The sequence below is a fragment of the Artibeus jamaicensis genome, unplaced genomic scaffold, assembly GCF_021234435.1.
Source record: "Artibeus jamaicensis isolate MK-2021 breed Jamaican fruit bat unplaced genomic scaffold, CSHL_Jam_final contig_477, whole genome shotgun sequence".
Taxonomy (NCBI): Eukaryota; Metazoa; Chordata; class Mammalia; order Chiroptera; family Phyllostomidae; genus Artibeus; species Artibeus jamaicensis.
Genome location: NW_026521854.1, coordinates 4,041,592 through 4,064,531, shown reverse-complemented (window position 1 = coordinate 4,064,531; position 22,940 = coordinate 4,041,592). Strand labels below are relative to the sequence as shown.

Here is a 22,940-nt window from a genome sequence, read left to right as displayed (position 1 = left end):
CACCTACGTTTTTAATTCTTTATGATCATTATTACATTGGTGTGTTCATAGGTTCTTCCTATACCAGATTGTCTTCATAAATCAAAACCAGTGCTGGCATAGTTCAGTTCTTTGGGATCAAAAATGACTTGTTTAGAGATAGTTGTTCTGAGAAACTCAGTATTTGTATTAACATGAAAGACTATCCAAATGATATTTTTAAGTAAAAACAAGTTGTGAAACAGTGTATATGACTGATTACACACTTGCTTTGGAAAATTATTAGTGTTCACAAACTTAAGGAAATCTGAGGGAAGGAAAGTAGGTCTCTCTGAAGACTGGATTGCAAACCATGTTTAATTTCTGTTTTATAATTGTGTTTTTATTTTTATTTTACAATGGACATGTAACACTTTTTAAACAAAATTATGGTAAAGGTGAAAGAAAATATCAATCTAGTGAGAAAATGGGCAATAGATATTTTACCAAAGAAGGTTTTAGAAGGGAAATAAGTACATGGAAAAATATGTAGTGTCATTAGCCATTAGGTAAATGCTAGTTATAACTTTAGTGAGATGTCAGTGCACCCCTTTAGAGTAACTAAAATAAGCTGTAGTGAAAATATTGTACCAAATGCTGGGAAGAATGTAGGGAAACTGTCCCTCGTGCACTGCGAGTGGGAATGTAAAATGGTTCTGCCACTCCAGAGAGTTTTTTGGCAGTTTTGTATACAATGAAGCATGCATTTAATCATAGGACCCTTGCAGTCACATTCTTGGTATTTTTCCCAGAGAAATGAACATTCAAATGCACACAAAAACTGAGACACAAATGTTCATAGCATCTTTATTTGTAATAGCAAAAAAAAAAAAAAAATGGAAACAACCAGAATGTCTTTCAGCAGGTGAATGGTTAAACAAACTCTGGTACCCCCATACAATGCAATTCTGCCCAGCATAAAAACAAATAAGCTATTGATACACACAACACCCTGGGTGGGTCTCATGGTCGTTATGCTTAGTGAACAGTGTCATTCTCAAAGGTTGCGTGATGATGTTCTACTCATACAGGATTCTCAGAATGACAAAACTATACAGAGAGAACACAGATGAGGGAAGGGGAAGGAGCATGACTATGATGGGGTAACATGAAATAGTTGCTTTATAGTGATATGGAGCAGTTTCGTGACTGATTGTGGTAGGAGCTACACAGACTTACATATGAGATAAAATTTCATGGGACCGCATACATGCAAATCAGTGTATGCAGAACAAAATGGTAAAAACTGAAAAGGGCCCTGACTGGTGTGGCTCAGTGAGTTAGGCATCATCCCACAAACGGAAACATCACTGGTTTGATTCCTAGTCAGGGCACAAGCCTGTGCGTGGGCCAGGTCCCAGGTTGAGGGTGTGCAAGAGGCAACCAATCCATGTTTCTCTCATGCATAGGTATTTCTCTCCCTCTCTCTTCCTCTCCCTTCCACTTTCTCTAAAAATGAAGAAATGAAATCTTCAGAGAAGAAGCTAAACTAAATAAGGTCTGTCTAGTTAACAAGATTGCACCAATATTGGTTCTGTAATGAGATCTATATACAAATTTTGCAACTTCCTTTGATTTTATAATTATTTCAAAATAAATAGAAAATAAAAGAATTTTTCATTGGAGGTAAATGAAACTAAATATGTTTCTTTTACTAGCCTGATCTGGTAATACATGTTGTGGATCTCAAAAAAGGGTTTATAAAATATGCAGAATGGATTTAGTGTTTTTAATTGTGGAACCTTCTTCACCCTCTCATGACCTTTCAAGGAACTTGTGTTCCTGAGAAATATTCGTTCCCTGGTGACGCTGGCCACAGAGAAGAGTCCAGATTCTGCTTCTTAACTTAAAAGGCAGTTCACACTTGGAATCTATGTGTCTGTAACCTGCACTTAGCATCTTCTGTCCCTCTTAAACCTAGTCACCCTCCCCAGTCCCAGATCCCTGATTGTCCCCTGCATACCACTGCCTCTGCCTGGAGTGTCACTCATTTTTCTGCCCTGGTGCCTGTGCCTGGCACATTGCTTCTTCAGGTATCAGCTTCCTCTGTAAACTTTGCTCGACTCCCTGGGCATATTAAGACATAGTTTTGCTTTGTTTACGGCACCATTAGAGAGCTGACTGCAAGGGTACATTTGTCTGCATGAGTCTTTCCATCTCTGCATGTTCAGCATCCTCAACAGTGCCGCCCTTCTGTTGAGTACCGCAGTTTCTTCCTTCAGCTAGGAGGGGCAGGTGTAGTTCAAAGGGGTTTGTATTGACCCTCTGTAGACTATACCCTAATAATGATGATAGAAAACAGTGATCATTTTGATGAATGAAGTACCTCATTTTAAGGAATACAGTGATTTTTATTAATTTGTAGTTGTTGTTTTTAATTTAATTTTTAATCCTTTCAGTATTTTTGTTATTTTTGTTGGTAATGTTAAAAAGAAAAGGGGCGGACCAGGTGGAGCTTTTTGGTGCTGATAGCTGTGAGTGTGCTCCTGAAGTACTTATTTGCGTTCCCGATCCCTTTCATGTAGCTCTGTGTAGGCAAATGTGATCCACAAGTCTTTTGTCTCTTTCCAAAGGCATGCCATTTATCAGCAGGACAAGGAAAATTTTCAGGATGAGTGCACTAAGCTTCTGGTTGGCAATATTGTTATAACTCGATACAACAACCGTACCTATCGTATTGATGATGTGGATTGGAATAAGACTCCAAAAGATACCTTCACCTTGTCTGATGGGAAGGAGGTCACATTCTTGGAATATTACAGGTGGAGAGAAGAAATTGCGCTTGGCTGGGTGGGGTGGGGGGACACAGACTACCATTCTGCATCAAGATAACTGAGTTCCATAGAGGTATAAAATGGGACACTTAAAATAATTGGGTTGGCAGTGTGCCTAAGAATTAATGAGATTGGACCTCAGTATGCCACCCGTACAGTTTCATTACTTTTAGTACTTTTGGAAGTTAATTCATGAATTATTCTCAGGACTTTTGAATTCTGTTTCCTCTGCTGGTTTGGTTAGAAGTGTGGTCAGAGAGATTAAATGCAAATCATTAATCATTTGACTATCATTTTACCTTTCTAGTTGCCTAAACCCTTTAGCCTGATGCAGTTTTAAACAAATTTTTTTCTTGACCATTAGCCTATTCCTCCTTTATTTAATTGCAGCAGTAATTTGAGCCTGCTTTTTCCAGTTATAAATATGCTGTGATGAGTTTAAGATGGCCCTTGACAAGGATATTATGAAAATTTGTACTTCAGACCTGGTTAAAAGACTCAGACTATGTTGCTATAAGCGTAGTGATAGTGATGCTGATCCTGAAATTTTTCCTGCCTCTGTCTTACTGTAGCAAAAACTATGGGATCACAATTAAGGAAGAGGAGCAGCCACTGCTGATCCACAGACCCAGTGAGAGACAAAATAGCCAGGGGATGGTGAGTTGGGGGAGTCCATCAACCTTCTTCATGGCCTTGGGGGCCAAGCAGCAATGATTAGAGCATAGCTGGAGACACTGTTGCAGAGTTTGTTCTAGCTGGAGGTGCCACCTCTGTCGGGTTTGCTTTTGAGGTCTCCATAATGAGCAAAACAGTCATGTGAACGATTAGGTTAAGGAATCACGAGGATTTTCTGCTGAAGAAGATCAAAACAGTGGGTTCATTAGGGAAGTTTTGGCCATTTTAAGAGGTCTGGGGCTAGAGGGGAAGTGCTTTGACACCTGACTCTTCTGTCTTAAGTGTGAACTCGAGAGATTGACAGGGTAAGATAAGGTAGATGCACCAGCCTGATAGGATGTCAGGAGGCTCAAGAGAGACAGAATTTTTTTTCTAGTTCGTTCTTTCCTTTTGACAATTTCAATATTTCCCCTTTATCTAAGACAACAGCTATAAGTGTGACTGAGGGGAAAGAGGTAAAATACTTGCAGCGATTTGCTGCCCTCCAGGGTTTTCTGTTCCCTAGTTGGCCAGTGATAGCCCTGCTGGGCCAGCCCTGGTCATGGCATTTCCTATACAGGGCAGGGGAGCAGAATCCTCCTTTACTGCCTTATTTTCCCTTCCTCGATCTCTCTTCAAAGCTGCTAAAAGGTGAAATCCTGCTGCTGCCTGAGCTCTCCTTCATGACTGGGATCCCTGAGAAGATGAAAAAGGACTACAGGGCCATGAAGGTGAGAAATGCCTGCTTTGAGCAGGAGGCCTTTTCAACAGCAGATTGAGCTAGACCCGTACCAGGCATACGTCTTTACCTGGGGAAGTCCATCCTCCCAAGCTCCAGTTTTCTTTTCTCTAAACATGGTCCATGTCCCTTCCCCCATGCTGAAAAAGCCAGTCTGAGCTTCTTTTTGAAGGATGTTAGAACAGTAGGGTGACTGGATTGTAAGGTAAAAGGAAACAAATAATTCTCCCTTACCAATCCAGTGGATGACTGCAAAGTGATTATTTGATCATAAATGAGATTCTTTGAGAGCACTGAATTGTTTTGAACATTTCTATAAGTCCAGTTTATTTGAAGAGATGGAGGAGATGATGTAGGAGAAAGTCAACAAGGCAGAGGATGAGGTAAAAGGACAGAAGTTGATCTTATGGGCCTGGGGTATCCTGGAAGTTTTAGGCTCAGTATGTGTAGGAAATAGCTGAGGAGGAGATGAGTCCAGACGCTGAGTGCTGCACCTGCACACTGTCTGTGGCTGCTGGCTTGCTCCATGCACGAGACCCACTGCTGCCTCAGTCCTCCGGCTCTTGTCCGTCTAATCCTTAGACCATGCTGTCCTCAGATGCCACACAGGATTGTTAGTAACATCATAAAGGGCTGGACATGACATGGTGCTTCAAATTCCTGTAAGAGATTTCTTTCATGTGTACCTTCTGATACTTCTGCTTTTAATCTGTGGGTCAAGGGTCCTTCCTTACAACTCCCAGTTGCCTAATGACTTTATGACCACAGAGCTATGTGCATAGCTTCGTAGACTCACCTGGACTGCCTCTCAGGGAGTAACAGCTGTGTGATTGGTTACTCCCAGAAGAACAGATAAATAAACACAGAATTCATGTAATTTGATTCAGAATCTTCTCATACACTTCTTACACATTTGTTAGATATTTATTCAGCAATAAATATTTGGAAAGCACCTGTTACTGGCTAACCTCCGGACAAAAAAAGTGACGTTAAGTGACTGCTGCAATATGGCATAAAGTATAAGACTGGATGTGGCTTTCCATTCTGTTATGTTTCCCAGATATTAAATAGGTAAAATCACACCCCCTTTGCTCTTGTTTCATAGAATCTTGTAGGAATTTTAAATTCAGAACATGGCATTGTAGAAGAGGTAAGACGTAGATGTCATGAGAGAGAGAGAAATAAAAACATTGAAAATTCTTTTATGATTAAAATTTTAATCTTATACCTTATTAACATTACCAAGAGATATTTATTAAAGTTCTTAGAGATACTTGAAAATTTCTGTAGATTTCAATGGAATTTCTTATGAAAACATTGAAGCTTCTGGTCAAGTGGAGGTGTAGGTAAACATGCTTCTCCTCCTCACACAATTAACAGCAAAATTACAACTAGACTGTAAAACAGATATCAGCCAGATTCGTCAGAAAATCGAGCTGTATGGAAGTCCAACAATCAAGGATTTAAAGAAGCCACATTCATTCAGACAGGCGGGGGCGGAGACACAAGGAGAGGCACAGAGATGTGGAACAGGTGGTCCCACATTCACATATGGTGGATGAAAATTGGGAGGGATATCTTGGGAGTGAGGGATCCCAGCCCCAGATTAGACCACCAGTCCAGGTTTCCAGTGCCAGGAAGATAAATCCCCATCTGGCTATAAAAACCAGTAGGGGTTGGGAAACTGCACAAATAGCACAAGAAACTGCACCATTTTCAGGAGACTCCTCTTAAAGGGCCCACAAGGATCTTGGGACTTACGCAGACCCAACCCTTCTGGGATTCAGCGCCAGAGCAATAGCTGGGAGGGCACCAGTGGCATACCAGTGGAGAAATTGAAGTAGCTGGCAACAGGTTGAGCACCAGGGACAGCTTCCTCCCAAGCAAAAATCCAGAGGCCAGGCAGCAGCATTGTCTCCTCTCTGCCCCCCTCTATGTAGAGCCACAGAGCAGTGACATGGGTTGCCCCACCCTGGCAATTACCTAAGGCTCTGCCCCACAAAACTTCCAGGTGTACTTCTATAATAGGCCATGCCACTAAGACAGGGAGTCAGAGCACCTGTACCTAATACACAGAAACACAGGGAGGTTGCCAAATTGAGGAGACAAGGAAATATGGCCCAAATGAATGAACAGAACAAAACTCCAGAAAGAGAACTAAACAAAATGGAGATAAGCAACCTATCAGATGCAGAGTTCAAAACACTGGTTATCAGGATGCTCAAATAACTCACTAGGTACAGCAACAGCATAAAAAATGACCAAGGCAGAAATGAATATTACATTAAGTGAAATAAAAATCTACAGGGAACCAACGGTGGAGGGGATGAAGCCAAGAATCAAATCAACAATTTGTAGCACAAGGAAGAAAAAAGCATTTAATCAGAATAGTAAGAAGAAAAAAAGAATTCAAAAAATGAGGATAGACTAAGGAGCCTCTGGAACATCTTCAAACATACCAACATCCAAATCATAGGGGTGCCAGAAGGAAAAGAGGAAGAACAAGAAATTGAAAACTTACTTGAAAAACTAGTGTAAGAAAACTTTTGTAATTTGGTAAAGGAAATAGACATACAACTCCAGGGAGCACAGAGTCCCAAATAAGTTGGACCCAAAGACAACTACACCAAGATGCATCATAATTAAAATGTCAAAGGTTAAAGAAAGAATCTTAAAAGCAGCAAGAGAAAAGCAAAGAGTCACCGACAAAGGAGTTCCCGTATAGGAGTATAGTCTTATACTGATTTTTCAAAAGAAATTTTGCAGGTTAGAAGGGATTGGCAAGAAGTATTGAAAGTGATGAAAAGCAAGGACCTACATCCAAAATTACTCTATCCAACAAAGCTATAATTTAAAGTGGAAGGACAGATGAAGTGTTTCACAGACAAGGTAAAACTAAAGGAGTTCATCATCACCAAGCCATTATATGAAATGTTAAAGGGACATACATATAAGAAAATGAAATTCAAAACTATGAACATTAAAATGGCAATAAATTCTCAACTATCAACAGTTGAATCTAAAAAGCAAACAAGCAGAATAGAAACAATCATAGTATGGAGATCATTTGGAGGGTTATTAGCTAGGGGAGGGGAAGGGGGAGAATCGGGAAAAGGTACAGGGATAAAGAAGTACAAATTGGTAGGTACGAAACAGGGTAATGTTAAGGACAGTATAGGAAATGAAGTAGCCAGAGAACTTACATGTATGACCCATGGACTAAGGGCGGGGGGGGGCGGGGGGGATTGTGGGATGGAAGGGGGCTACCAGGCAGAGGGAGGCAAAGGGGGAAAAACTGAGACAACTGACAAAACTGTAGTAGCGTAATCAATAAAATATATTTAGAAAAAAGAAAACACTGAAGACTCGTTGGGGTTTATTTAACATCCTAGTGAAGAAAGTAATACTTAAAACTAATTATCTTCATTTTAATTGTATTTAGGATTTGACCCAGCACATCAACCTGAGCCCCAAACAGCACCATAGTGCTTTGGAAAGCTTGATACAGAAAATTTCAAAAAATGAGACAGCCAACAATGAACTAACACGTTGGGGACTCTATCTGCAGAACGATGTACATAAGGTAACCCAGAAAATGTGATGGGGTAGGAACCAGTGATTTGATCTTTGTGAGACTCAGTGGTAGCTTCCTATCTTATCTTTATTTTAGAGTTGTTTTTTTTTTTTTTTTGGTCCTAGTCATATATCTGAATTTCTTGGACTTAATTTGTCTAGTATTTCTTACAGATTCATTCTCTGTATTTTCCAGGGATCCTAGCTGTTAATTTCCAGTCCATTAGGTAGCAAAAGGGTTATTAACTTAAACGGTACCACATTTTCAGTTTTCCAGCACAAATTACTTTCATAAGCGTGAGTCTGATTCTTTATACTTTTCTAATGTGAGTATTGTTATTCATTGTGTTAAATAGACTTTTATAATGTTTAAAAAACCGTTAAGATTTTTTTGATTATAAAGTATGTTAATGTTTTTTAAAAAACTGAACAGTAGAAGTTATGGAAAGTAAAAATTCTCCATAATTACTTCCCCAGAGGTAATCACTGCTGAGTATGGACTTACTCAGTTTCCTATGATGCATGCCTTATCATTCTTTTCTTTTTTTTCAAAAACAGGATTATAGTTGCAAAATGATTTTAAAGATTGCAAAAATAGTCTATTGTATTGATATATCATCAACCTGATTATCTTCCTATTTTGGGACATTTAGGTCTAACTGATTTGTTATTCTTAACTTTAAGTTGTTCTTTCATTATGTTTATGCTTTTTCCTTTCAAATTTTCCTGTGTATAAAGTAGAATACTAGTTTATGTTCAGCATTAAGAATTTTACCTTTAATTTTCTACTTTCAATTTTTCCCTTAAACTATATTCGAAGATTATGTTCCTGTTCACCTTGAAATTATAATTGTTTTGTACGCATTCTCTGCTTTTAGAAAGACAGCATTTTCTATTCCCTTTCTTGGGAGACCATGTTGGAAGTAACAGGGCAAGTCTGTGTGGGGGAGCTGAGCAATCCCCAGGGAGAACAGTATCAGCGGTTTTCTAGATGGTGTTTGCAGATGGTTCAGATCATAGGTATTTTCTTTCTGTTTAGATTGAAGGACGTGTTCTGCCAATGGAAAGAATTAACTTAAGAAATACTTCATTTATCACATCACAGGAAGTAAACTGGACTAAGGAAGTAACCAGAGACCTTTCCATCTTGACCGTAAGTGACTTTCAGTGTGATGGAGGGAGGACCAATATTCCTGAAATGATGGGAATTAGGAAGGAGGAAGATTTAGTGTCTTCATTTTGAGAGAAAGTTCCAACTGAATTCCCATCCTTAATCATCTACTAAACAGGCTCCCTCAAAGAGAATAAGGTGATGAGTTATTAGAGGTAAGCCCATAGTATTAGAAAAAGAAAATAAATTGCTTCGGTAATTCATGTAGCTCCAGCCTACCACACACTCTTCCTTTCTCTTCCCCCTCTTTCTGCCTGAGGGATTTTGGGAGGTGTTTTTATTCATGAAACAAACAAAATTAAAACAGTTTCCTACCAAGAGAACGAAAGAACAAAATGATGTGTAATTATTTTTAAATATTTTCAGCTAACCTGGTCCTTATGGCCACACATAAAATACACACATTTGTCTCTAAACTTTTTATGGAAATGCAGTACACTTAAAGAAAAAAATTACATGTTTAAGTGTATAGCTTGATGGATTTTCACAAGTTAAATAGACCTGTGTAATCAACACAAAGGGTTAAGGAACAGAACTCCACTAGAGCCCCAGGAGTGCCCCATCCACACTCCTCGTTCCTCCCTGCGTCTCACCCTCACATACCCCTAGAGTAGCCACTACCGTGACTTCAAACAGCATAGATTTGTTTCAGCTGGGGTTTTTTCACATTGAAAGAGTTTATTTAGAAAGTTGCAGAGGTGGGAGAAGTGAGCTGGCTGGGCTGCGTTGGCTCAGGAAAGAAGTTATAGAGGCAAAAGAAAGGCCCCTGGAACTTAGAGAGAGGCAAAAATAATGCCGGGGTTGGGGGGTGGAGAAGAGCTGGAGTGGAAAGGCTCACGTGTGCTCCCCAGAGAGAGAGCTTGTGTTGTTTTGATTGTTTTTGTACTCAAAACCATACAGTGAACATTCTTGTATGTCCAGCTTTGTTTCTTCAACCTTGTATTAGTGAGTTTCACTCATATTGTTAGGTGTAGCTGTAAAGCTTCCATTCTCATTGCCGTATAGTATTCCATGCCCTGTATAGTATTACAAACACATTCGTGTTGGTAATAGGAAGTAGATAAGGCAAGACTCAGGCCAAGAGAGTGAAAAGCAATTTATTTTCTAATAACATCTCTGTGGTGTGAGTTTGGAGCGTTCAAATTATGGGAAGTACTGAAAATAGCCTGTGGTTGTTCCTAGGTCCCCATGCATTTCTGGGCACTCTTTTACCCAAAGAGAGCTATGGACCAGGCCCGAGAACTGGTTAACATGTTAGAGAAGATAGCTGGCCCCATTGGCATGCGCATGAGTCCACCAGCCTGGGTTGAACTAAAGGATGATCGAACTGAGACCTATATCAGAACCATTCAATCCATGCTGAGAGCAGAGGTAATCAATTTAATTTGAGTAGATTTATAGGATGTCTGTTCTAAAATACTTCGAATACTTGATTTTAAATAAACCTTGGTTATCAGTCTGCTGTGATGCTGTTTAGAAACCTGTGTCTTACTCATGTGCATGTGAAATACTGACAAAAATAGCCTTTATGCCTGTCAGTTAATTTCGCTTCTCTTATTCAATGTTGGCACACTCATACTAGTGTTCTGTTCATCACGTAATTGGCTCAGGGAATAGCTGACTTAACTTTGTTTGTTATCTATATAGAACATTTCGTGCTCAGAAAGCAACTTCTTGGGCCGGGTGCCTTCTTGCACGATTCAGTACTGAGCTATTCCAGTTTGCTCTGGCTCTAGATTCAAATTGCTCTAGTGATGAACTTGGCAGGTGGCCCATCAGCTCAGGGCCAATCAGGATCACTGGAGCTGAGCAGATCACAGTCCTCACAACTCAAGTAGTTCAGGCCTGTAGCTCTTATTTGTATGTAAGGGAAACAGAGGAAGAAGATTAAGGAAGAAACAAAAGCAGAGGAAAGTTTTTGGAAGTAATTAGTCCTTCTGGGATCAGTATTAGAATTAGATTAACTTGGTATCCTAACTTTTTGTGTTTGACCCACCACTCTGGGTGTATCCATCTATAGCAGCACACTCCTGTTCTCTTTCTCTTTGTAATTTCCTCCCAACTTCCCATGCCTGCTGTGCTCTGCTATGCAGCCCCCACCCCTGTGCCTGGTCATTGGTAAAGTCTGCCCTGCTTCCATAGGAACAACCCAGTCGGTCACTCCCCCATTTTACAGCCTCTCATATTCTCTTCCTGAGCATGTACTGCCAGCAATTTTCAGGCAGTGATGATATGAATTTCATTCATAATTTGTACCAGATTCAGCTCATTTTGGCATTGCTGTTGCTCTGTAATCTTTATGGCATTCTGTTTTATTATTCTCTTCGTTAGGGGTCACAAACTCAGATGTCTGCTGGAGCCAGATGAGTAACAGACGAGTGGGCCAGGAGGGGACTGTGATGAACTAAAAAGAGTAAACCCCATGACTGCAGACAAAAGTCCAGCTTGTCAAATTGATTTTTTTTTCAATAGAAGCCGAGAACCTAGATTTGCATATATGTGCACTTCCCTATGTTAAAGTGCTAATAATAAAAAAAGAACCTTATGAATCATTTTAGGGACTGAAAAGCCACATCTGTTTGCTAGATCCAAGCCCATAATAGGCTGCCCATGTGCAGCCTGTATTCCACGTGACTTGGGAAGTTTTTTGATGTGATTGCTGGAACGTCCTCTGAGAAGTCTTATCTAATACTGATCTTGATTTCCAATAGACTACTACTGATTTATCTTTAATAGCCGTTTTGGCCAACTTATTTCACTGGAGTGCTACTTTTATTTATTCAGACTTCGAAAGATTCTCTATTTTTAGTGCTGGATCTCTGAAGCAGTGAGGGGTCAAGGGTGCTGATATGGGATGTGCTGCTGGCATTATCATTTCTCTTCTAACCAGAGAGAAAGAGTGCTACGTGTGGATTTGGCAGTAGCTTTATTTTCACCTGCATTTGGCCCTGAATCGTTTCTTGAGGTATTGAATTCCATGTGTCCTCAAAGTTGTGTGATGTGGGTACAATAAGGTGCTTAGTTCACTAAAGAGAGTGGTAAAAACATTGCAGAGAATTGAAAGCAGCATGTAATAAGTAACCTTTGCATATTTTCAAGTCTGGTCCTTTTCCAGGTATCTTAAGCTTCCTAATAAATAAATGAAATACTTAGCTCTCAGTAATTTTTGGTAACATATTACATATCTGTGCAAAGAAGCCCTGGTCCCAACATTCGGTTCAGGGACCCTTTTCTGTATTAGAATGTCCACCACCTCTATTTCAGTCCTCTCTCTGCGTTAAAGGGGCCTTGGCTTACCGGACTCTCAGACGGCCTCTGACTGGAGCCCTGTCAGAGTTCCCAAGCCTGACTTATATATACTTGATCTCCTCTAGGGGAAGATTCAGATGGTCGTGTGCATCATCACAGGCACACGTGACGATCTCTATGGGGCCATTAAAAAGCTGTGCTGTGTGCAGGCTCCAGTGCCTTCACAGGTGAGTGGGAGCCGGGCAGGAGGCGCAGGTGGAAACCAGCCTCCCTTGGGGCTTGAAAAAGAGCGGGTATGTGTGTGCAAAAAGACTGAAGTAACTGTTAGAAGCAGCATGTGTAGGCCCTCCTACAAAACATTCCCCTTATCACAGTAACCTGGAGAAGGCGGGCGGCTGCCTTCGGGTTCACAGATGAGTACTTTGGCGTGTTCAGAGGGTGAGTCTCTATAAGTGGTTTCCCGTGACTGGGTCCTGAGAGTACAGCCTTCACTCAAAGAGGGGAAAGCTGTTTTCATCTGGAGGTTGAAAAAATTTTTACTCTGCATGAGATCTTTTGAAGGTTTTTGCTTGTGTTTTTCAATTTTAGTTTGAGTTTGTATTGTGTGTGTGTGTGTGTGTGCACACGCGCGCGCATGTGCCTAGAAACCCTACAGTTAGAACTATTAATGCAGAGTATATTAGCTGCTAACTGGAGTTTCTCAAACAAATAGAATATATACTTTGGATTGTTTACCTTGTCTGAGAGGTTGACAGTGTCTTCTTTCCCCACACCTTTTGGTCCCTGTGTTATAGGTCATCAATGCCCGAACCATTGGTCAGCCAACCAAGCTTCGGAGTGTGGCACAGAAAATTTTACTTCAGATTAACTGTAAATTAGGTGGTGAGCTCTGGGGAGTGGATATTCCTCTGGTGAGTGATGCTGAGATATGTCTTCATTCAAGTCAGCTCTGCAGAGAATCCTGCCTACCTATTTTCCTTGTGGGGTTAGCCTACTTTCAGTGCTTAGTAGTCTCAATGGAGCTCCTTGCCTGTTTTTGTGTAGACCATGAGCTAAGAATGGTTCTTGCATTTTTTAAATGGTGGAATAAAAGTAAAGCTAATATTTTCTGGAAGATGAAAATTACGTGAAAGTCAGTGGTCAGTGTCCTTAAGTGCAGTTTTATTGGGAGATACTGTACTCCTTTGTGGACTGTTGTGGCTGCTTTTGTGCTGCTGCGGTGGACTGAGTGGTTCCTGTGGAGACATTTGGCTCGCAAAGCTTGAGACCAGTTACCCTCTAGTCCTCCACAGAAAAAGGGTGCTGTCCCTGATCCACATCTATGACTTTGTGTTGTGTGCCTTTCCCAGAAGTTGTTCTTATGTTGCTTTGGGGTTCAGATAGTAATTAAAGATGGTTTTTTTTCATTCACTTTTTGTTTCCTAACAGAAACAGTTAATGGTGATCGGGATGGATGTTTACCATGACCCCAACAGGGGCATGCGCTCCGTGGTCGGCTTCGTGGCGAGCATCAACCTGTAAGCACCTTGCTTCGTGCCACTTTGTTCGGTTACCTCGTCTCAATAGCTAATCTTATTATAAATACAGCCAATATTTTTGAGTATTTCATATTATAGTAAAAGTATACTTTCTTTTATCTAATACATGAAAGTATATTCAACTCCTTCCTCTTACATCTTCCTACAGTATTAGTTTACACGGTCTCTTTATCGAACTTGTCACATGTGTAAGTTTGTTCCCTGGCTGCCGTGCAGTCTCTGTCAGAATGGGGGCTGTGTCTTGTCAGTGGTGTTTTTTTCCCCCTAGAAGTGAAGGGGTTTTTGTTTATTTGTTCTGACTGTAACGTTAAGGCATGCCCATGCAAATACCTGCTGAAATGTAAAAGGGAGTTTTTTTATGGTTTATTTTCTTTTAACCACTATGTCAGGTTTGACGTGTATATACTTTCAGGTTCTCTTCTGTGCACGTGCTGACACACAGAGGTGCTGTGTGTATGCATGTACAGGTGGCACAGTACTTGTATACTGTTCCTCAGCTTGATTTTTGTGCTTAAACGGTATGTTTTGGACATTTCTCCATATCAATACAAGTAATTCTCAACCAGTTGTCTTTAACTCTTGTGGGGAGATGGTTGGGTGCCACAGCACAGTGGGCTTCGCTAGTCCTGTGTTGGTGGGTCTCAGTACTGTCCAGTTTTTTAGGCTGGAAGCATTTTTGTGGCAAGTATCCACAACTATGCCTATATTTTTACATTCTGTGTATGACACACACACACACCAGTCCCAGTGTGTGTCACGTGTGGCTTCTTGCGTAGCATAAATAATTTGCTACCTGTTGTTGCACTGGGGCTTAGAGACGCCCGTGCGTGCCGCCATTCAGGCTGCAGGCCTTCCTCTGTGAGTGTGTGTTCATGCTTTCCTCTTTCTCTCTCCTTACTCCTCCACCCCAGCACCCTCACAAAGTGGTTTTCACGAGTGGTATTCCAGATGCCGCATCAAGAGATTGTGGACAGCCTGAAGCTATGCCTGGTGGGCTCCTTAAAAAAGTTTTATGAGGTGAGGAGAATGGGAATCCTAAAGCTTTGAGGGTTTGAAGGACTGTGTACCTGAGCACTTCCAGAGCCAGTCTGATTTGGTGGGAGGGATCCCACCTTGAAGGTGAGTCTCTTAAGCAAACCAAAGGGTTGGTCATTGCTGAGCAGGCAGCTTGACAGGGCTTTTCTCTGGCTGCTGCTTGTACAGAGCAGCCTACAGAGCTGAATGCTTTCATTTGGTTTGGTAAATAGTGATTATTTCCCAGGTTGTCAGCCTGATGCCTGTAGACAGAGTCTTTTTGCCCTTATCAGGGAGACTGGGGGTAAATTTCAGCAATTAAAGCAGTTTATGGATTTACCCAGCTTTATGGCTGTCATTAGGCGCTGGCTCTTTTCATTTGGGTTCAAGACAAATGCCTCCCTATATATTAGCCACAGAACTCACAGGAATGCTAACCACAGAGAATTGCTGTCATTAAGCTGATACAGGGTCTGGGAAAATGAACAAGCAGAATACTAGGCTTTGTCTTGGCCAGTACATCAAAGCAAGCACTGGTGAGTAACTTTCATTTCTTAGGGTCAGACTTAGGCCTTTGCATGGAGATTAATCAAAAAGAAATTTAATAATTTCATGTGATTAAACTCAGCATCTAGAACTCTTCCTTGTTTCTTTTAGACTAAATGTTTCTTACAGTGTCCTTCAAATAGTTTGATACTGTTTCAGGATTGATTGTAAATTATGTAGAAATAAGTTGAATTTTTGTCTCTAAGGCAGTCCCTGTGATACGTTACTTTGCTGCCAAATTCTACCACACCTTCCTTTTTCTTGTCATTGTTGTTTTCCTTCAAAGTTATGTCTTTTAGGCCCATACTCAAAAGTTCTGTGAAGTCTTTTCCTTTACTCCCTGCCACCCTGGGCCCCTGCCCCTGCGCTTGCCCTTTGCCAGATTTTTATGTTCCTCTCCCAAAGCCCTTAGTTTATATTCTGTGTAGTGATTAGCACATCCTGCCTTATATGAATTTCTTGTATCATTATGTATCTTTCCCTCTGGGTTGTAATTTGCTTGAGCACACTTTGGTTATTGATGGCTGTGTAAGAAATTACTCTAAAACTTAGCAACATGCAGGGAGCATCTGTGGTGTTCACAGGAAGCTGGACGGGGCACAGTGGACTCCAGTTCTTCTCCATGCGGCCGTGCCACAGCTGCTCACTTGGGCGTCCTCACAGCGTGGCGTCTGGGTTCAGTGCGTGAGTGTTCCAGGAGACTGAGAGAGCAGGTGCAAGTCATGTCGCCTTTTATACCTTAGCCTGGAAGGTCATGCAGTGTCACTCCTGCTGCATTCTGTTTGTTGACTAATGTCATTATGAATATGCTGGACATTTGGAGGAGCCAGTGAACCTCAGCTTTGCCAGAGAGGGTGAAAGCACAGTTTATTTACCCTGTCAGGCCCTTAGGAACTCTAACATAAAGATTAAAAAATATAGTTCAAACTTATGGCTTAGAGATTGTTATGGGTTGAATTGTGCCCCCCACCCCAAAAAGATGTTGAAGCCCTACTCATGAATGTAACCTTACTGGAAATAGGGCCTTCGCAGGTGACCCAGTTAAGATGAGGTCACTAGAGTGGGCCCTAATCCAGTGTGACTGTGTCCTTATGAAGAGAGGAGATGGGGACACAGACACACATACATGTAGAGGAAAAGCAATGTGAAGACACAAGGGGGTCACAAAGGAACACCCGAGGCAACCAGGAGCAAGGAGTCATGGAAAAGACTCTCATAGGCTTCAGAAGGAAACAGCCCTGCCAGTGCCTTGACTTTGGACTTCTCGCCTCCAGCCCTGTGGGACGGTACATTTCTGTTGTGTGAGCCACCCTGTTAGTGGGGCTTGGCCACAGGCGCTCTAGCAAGGGAGTACACACCCAGCTTTTGGCACCTGCAGTTGTGGCCTTGATCCAAGAAACACTATACCAGGTAGGAAAAAGAGTGTCACACTGCTGTGGGGGAAAGCAAAGAAAAGTGTGCTGATATCTGCATCCGCCCCACCCTAGCCCCTTCCCTGGGTCCCATAGACCGGGAGAACCCGTCTGGTGGGCCGCCACTCACATGTGGTGTGACTGCACACATGAAAAACTGTGGTAGCCAGCTCTCACACCTTTCTTTCTTCCCTCCATTCCAGACGGAGTGTTTCAGTGGCCCGTCCTAATTCTCCGTCCAACTGTTACTCTGATAATAAAAGTGTGTCCTTTAGTCTGAAGAAATGGGACTTGGTGAGCTAAATTGGTGAAATATTTTCTGCGTTAGTCCTTTTTTAGTATTTTGTGCAGTAGTATCTACCAGTAGGTATGCAAAGCCCCACCCACAAAAGGTGTCTGTTTTTCCCAGGAGCTGTTTGTAGCCCCTGGAGCCTCCAGGGTCAGTGCAGCTTGCCAGCTCTGCGCAGGACCTTTCCTTCGGAGTCTGCCCCGGGGAATGCCGTCTGCATTCTCTGTTTCTCCTCTGGGCACACGGAGCAGTTCTTACTGGTATTTGGCACATGAGAGGGTGCAGGAGACGTATGTCTAGATGCAGCCCACTTCCACATTGCTGCAGCCCCCAGTGTCCACTCACTCATGGGCCGGGTGCCACCTCAGGCAAGTACCCCAGGAGAGTCGCTTGCTGGTTCCAGCCACTTTCTGATCCTGGGACGGGGTAATTAGTCGCCATTCACCTTCCCCCCCTACTTCCTGGTAACATTTACTTTGCATTCTGTTTCTATGAATTTGCTGATTTCAGATCTATTACATAGAAATAATCATAAAATACGTGAACTTTTGTTTTTGGCTTCTTTCATTGAGCATATTTTTAAGGCTCATCTAAGTTGTATATATAAGTACTTTGTTACTTTTCATGGATGAAGAATATTCCACTGTACGTATATTTCACAGTGTTTATCCGTTCATGGTTAATGGACATTTTGACTGTTCCTACCTTTTGACTATACTGTGGCTGCACAGATGCTTGTCTGTGTATTTGTTAGAGTGCCGATTTTCAGTTCTTTTGGGTACATACCTAGGAGTAAAACTGATGGGTCATATGGTAACTCTGTGTTTAACTTTGAAAAACTCCCACACTGGTTTCTACAGTGGCTGCACCATTTTACATTCCTCACAGCCATGTACAAGGGTTCCAGTTTATTCACGTGCTCACTAACACTTTTTACTTTTCATTTTTAAATTAACTTGCATTTCCTTAATGACCAGCGATATTTATATGCTTATTGTCCATTTGTATATTCTCTTTGGCAAAGTCTTTTCAAATCTTTTCCCCACTTTTTAATTGAGCTATTTGTCTTTTTGTTGTTGAGTTATAAGAGGGTTTTTTAAAAAACATTCTGGATACAGAGCCCTTGTTTGATACAAGATTTGCAAATATTTTTGCCTTTTCTGTAGGGTGTCTCACTTTCTTGATAATGTTATTTGATGCACAGAAGTTTTAAATCTTGACAAAGTCCATTTCATTTTTTTCTTATTTTGTTCCTATGCTTTTGGTGTCAAATCTAAGAATCTGTTGCCAAATCTGACTGAGATTTACTCCTGTATTTTCTTTTAACAGTTTCACAGCTTTAGCTTTTATATTTAGGTCATTGATCCATTTGGAGGTAAACTTAATGTGAAATGAGGTACTTTATTCTTTTGTGTACGGTTATCTGCTTGTCTCAGAAGCTCTTGCTGAAGAGACTGTGTTCTCTTTTCATGGTAAAGTATTGGCCTTCTTGTTAAAAATCAATGGGCTGTAGGTGTTTGGATTTCTTTTCTTTTTTTTAAATTCATTTAATAAAATTACATAGGTTTTGGGTATACAACTCTACAATATATCATCTGTATATTGTGTGTTCACCACCCCAAGTCAAGGCTCCTTCTGCACCATTTATCCCTGCTGTACGAGTTTATTTCTGAACTCTAAATTCTATTCCATTGGTCTGCTGTCCATCCTCATGTCAGTAAAATGCTATTTTGATTGCCGTTTCTTTTTAGTTAGTTTTGAAATTGGGAAGTGTGAATCTCCCAGTTTTGTTCCTTTTTTGATACTATTTTAGCTATTTGGGGCCACTTAGAATTCCATATGAATTTGAGTATATGCATTTCCATTTGTGCAAAAAAAGCCATGGAATTTTAATAAGATTTTTATTGAATGTGTAAATGGTTTTGCAAATACTGTCATCTTCATTATACTCAGTCTTGCAATATATGGCCCTAAGGTATCTTTCCATGTATTTAGGTCTGCCTTAATTTTTCAGCAGTGCTTTATAGTTTACATGTAAAAGTATGTTACCACCTTGGTTAAATTTATTTCTAGGTATTTGATTCTCTTGGATGCAATTATAGTTATAAATGAAATGATTTTATTAATGTCACTTTTAAATTGTTCACTACAGGTTTATTGGAATGCAACTTGTTTTAGCATGTAACCCTTAACCCTACAATTTTCTGAATTTATTTATTACCCTTTAAAAAATTCTTTGGAATTTGAAAATTCTTTGGGACAATACAATTACATTATCTGCATATAGAGGTAGTTATACTTCTTTCTTTACAATTTTGATGCCTTTCATTTCTTTTTTTTTTGGCTTAGTTGCTTAGGCTGGAATTTTCAGTACAAGTTTGAATAATAGTGGTGAAAACAGGCATTCTTGTCTTTTTCCTGATCTTAGGGGAACAGTTTCAAGTATTTCACCATTGAGTATATTAACAGTGTGTTTTCCATGAACTTCCTTTATTCTGTTTCCTTCTAATTTCTAATTTGATGAGCGTTTTTATATTAAAAGTGTGTTGGATTTTATCAAATATTTTTTCTGCCTTTTAATTTATAACAGTCTTGTTCAGACTAATACCAATCTAATTTCGGTAATATAAAAAAACTCTGTCCCTGTGTAGTTGTAGTCTCTTTCTCTCTTCCTTTGTTCTAATTCTGTATTATGGTTCTCCGTAGAAACAGAGGCAATAGGGTATTATGTGTGTATAAACAGATTTATTTTAAGGACTTAGCTAACATTTATGGAGGATAGAAAGTTGAAAATCTGCAGCGTTGGCCATTAAACTGAATACCCAGGGAAGAGCTGATGTTTCAGATCATGTTTGAGTCATGCTACTTCATGTTCCTTAGGCTTCTTGGATGTGCAGTTAACTTTTTCTTCAGATTTGGAAATTGTTAGTCTACCATTTATGCAAATTTTCCTTTTGCCCCCTTTTCTCTCCTACTAGACTCCTGTTATGTTGGTATGCTTGACAGTGCCTCACAGGTCTCAGAGGCTTCATTTGTTTATTATTCCTTCTGTTTTCCCACTGAATAAACTCAATTGACCTATCTAATAGTTTGTAATTATGTCTTCTGCCTGATCAAACGTGCTGTTAAGCCTCTCTAGTGATTTTTTCATTGTAGTTGTTATACTGTTCAACACCACAGTTTGTTTTTTTTTTAATATTTTATTTATTTTTAGAGAGAGGGGAAGGGAAGGAGAAAGTGTGGAAGAGAAACATTAATGTGTGGTTGCCTCTCATGTGTCCCCTATTGGGGACCTGGCCTGCAACCCAGGCATGTGCCCTGACTGGGAATCGAACCGGCGACCCTTTGCTTCACAGGCCCCGGGCTCAATCCACTGAGCTACACCAGCCAGGGCTCTGTTTGTTTCTTATCATTTTTATCTCTTTATTGATAGTCTCTATTTGGTGAGACACTTCTCATACTTTCCTTAAGGTCTTTAGATGTGGTTTTCTTTAGTCTTTGGATAGTATTTGCAATAGTTGGTTTAAAGTACTTGTCTAGTAAAACCCAACCTATAGGACAGTTTTTATTGTTTACTTTTTCCCATGCGTATAGACCATACTTTATTTGTTGGTATGTCTCAAAAATTTTTATTGAAGAATGGGTATTTTTTTAATATAATGTGGCAACTCTATCTCCACACACAAAGATTGCTGTTACTGTTGCTTGTTCCATGAGTTTCTTGGCCTGATTCTGTGATCACTGTAGTCTGAAGTGTGCATAGCTACTAAAACCTCCTCCTTTTTAGCTTAGTAACCAGGTAATGGCTGCACGAAGACTTCTTTAAATGTCTGGTACTTGTTCTGCCCCCTCTAGGGACTAGTAGATTACTTTTACATTAACATGGTTGGTAGTGAAGCTGCAGGTATAACAGCTACTTCAGAGAAAAGGGAGTGTGCATAGAGCAAGGTAAAACACAACAAAATCATTGTTCTTACTGAGATGCAGTCCTTTTTATTGTATAAATGCTCTTCCAATTGTTGAAAGTTTTTGGTTACTATTAGTAGTTATGAAGAAGTTTATTTTGACCAGTTTTGCAGTGTACTTATTGCTTAAATGGAGGAACAGATTTGTGGAGGTCCTTTCACATTCAAGAAGTATTCTCTGAGGAGTGTTTCATCTGAGATCTAAGGGTGACTGAGAGGTATATAAGCCCTTAGAGCAGACTATGGCTCATCTTAGAAGTATTTCAACCCATAAAATCAGGTACAATAACACAGAGTGCTAGTGTTCCCAAGTGTTTCATAGTATTAAAACTCCACACACTGGGAACAAATAAACTTAAATCTGTTCTGTGTGAAGAACACCATTCTAGGCCCTACAGTATTTCTGTTAACAGTATTGTAAATACTGTGTTTGGCATGTAATATTTAAAAAGAAATACATTAAACATACACATATATATGTACACATGCATTATGTGTACATATATAAGTATAGGTATATACATATACACATACATAAATTTATATATATACATATATAATGTGATAGGTAATATGAAGTGTAATTGAAGAGTAATAAAGCAAAAAAGAATAAGAAAGCCAAGATACAAAAAGACAGAAAGCTTAGACATTAGCATATTACACATATGCTAATTATTGAAGAGGCAGCTGAAATGTTGAAAAGATTTGCAGGATGTTTGAAAGTTTTTAGGGATCAAAAACTAGAGACCAGGGCCCCCAAAGCAGTGGTGGTCCTGAGCACACTCCCCATTCTTTGGGCTGTGAATCTAAAGAACTAAAAACCAGGAGTAAAGAAAAACTATTGGTAGACCAACTATGATTTATTTCAGTCCTTATCTATGGATTTAGGTGAGCTATTAATTTCACTGCTTACTTGCCAGAATCAGTTAAGGAAGATTAACATTATCCTAGGCGTCAAACTGTTTCTACAATGTCTAGTAAACAATAGATAATAACTAATAACACATGGAGAGAAAATGAAGACACTAAGTAAGACCAAGAGAAACAACAAATAATCGATCCCGATCCACAGAAAACTCAATTAATTGAGCAGTCAGGCACATTTAAAAATAGGTGCACTGAATGTGTTCAAAGAGATAAAAGATAACATTAGAAATTTTAGCAAAGAATTAGAAACTATTAAAAAAGCAATTGGAATTTCTAGAATGGAAATTATGCTAAACAAATTCACTCAATGGATGGGTATATTAGGTTGCTAGAGCTTCCATAACGACATACCATAGCTGGGTGGCTTGAAGGACAAATATTTATTTGCTCACAGTTCTAGAGGATGGGGGTCCAAGATCAGGGTGCTGGCAGGTTTGGATTCTTTAGCGGTCTTTGTCCTTGTCTTGTAGATACTGTATTCTCTTTCTGGTACATGGTCTTTACTCTTTGTGTATCTGTATCCTCATCTCCTCTTGTTATATTTAGTTAGGGCCCATCCCAATGACCTCATTTAAACTTAATAACTTTTTAATTTAATATTTTTAAAGATTTTATTCATTTCTTTTAGAGATAAGGGAAGGGGAGAGAGGGGGAGGGAGAGAAACTTCGATGTGTGAGAGAAACATCTGTCAGTTGCCCCTTGCACACACCCCTACTGGGAACCTGCCCACAACCCAGGCGTGTGCCCTAACTGGAAATTGTATCAGTAGCCTTTTGCTTTGGCAGAGTGGCACCCAGCCAACTGACCCACGCAATTCAGGGTTTAATAACTTCTTTAAAGCCTTCATCTCCAAATACAGTCACATGCAAAGGAACTAGGGGTTAGGACTTCAACATACAAATTTTGGGGAAACACCACTCCTTGCATTAAAAAATGGGTAACAGTAGTGTAGACTTTAATTGAAGTAGTGAGCCAACTGAAAAATAGATAAGAAAATCAGACTGAGCCCTAGCTGATGTGGCTCAGTGGATTGAGTGCTGGACTGTAAACCAAAGGGTTGCCAGCTCAAT

General features: G+C 40.2%; 1 protein-coding gene across 1 annotated transcript in view; it reads left to right on the top strand.

Moving 5' to 3' along the window:
* The window catches only part of PIWIL2 (piwi like RNA-mediated gene silencing 2), a 62,978-nt gene that overhangs the window by 18,286 nt on the left and 21,752 nt on the right, over window positions 1-22,940 (top strand). Inside the window, exons 9-18 of the mRNA XM_037152849.2 lie at window positions 2,592-2,780; window positions 3,365-3,449; window positions 4,088-4,177; window positions 7,628-7,768; window positions 8,798-8,911; window positions 10,112-10,300; window positions 12,304-12,405; window positions 12,973-13,089; window positions 13,607-13,695; window positions 14,628-14,733. Coding sequence (XP_037008744.2) covers window positions 2,592-2,780; window positions 3,365-3,449; window positions 4,088-4,177; window positions 7,628-7,768; window positions 8,798-8,911; window positions 10,112-10,300; window positions 12,304-12,405; window positions 12,973-13,089; window positions 13,607-13,695; window positions 14,628-14,733 — 1,222 coding nt within the window. The remainder of the gene's footprint in view (window positions 1-2,591; window positions 2,781-3,364; window positions 3,450-4,087; window positions 4,178-7,627; window positions 7,769-8,797; window positions 8,912-10,111; window positions 10,301-12,303; window positions 12,406-12,972; window positions 13,090-13,606; window positions 13,696-14,627; window positions 14,734-22,940) is intronic.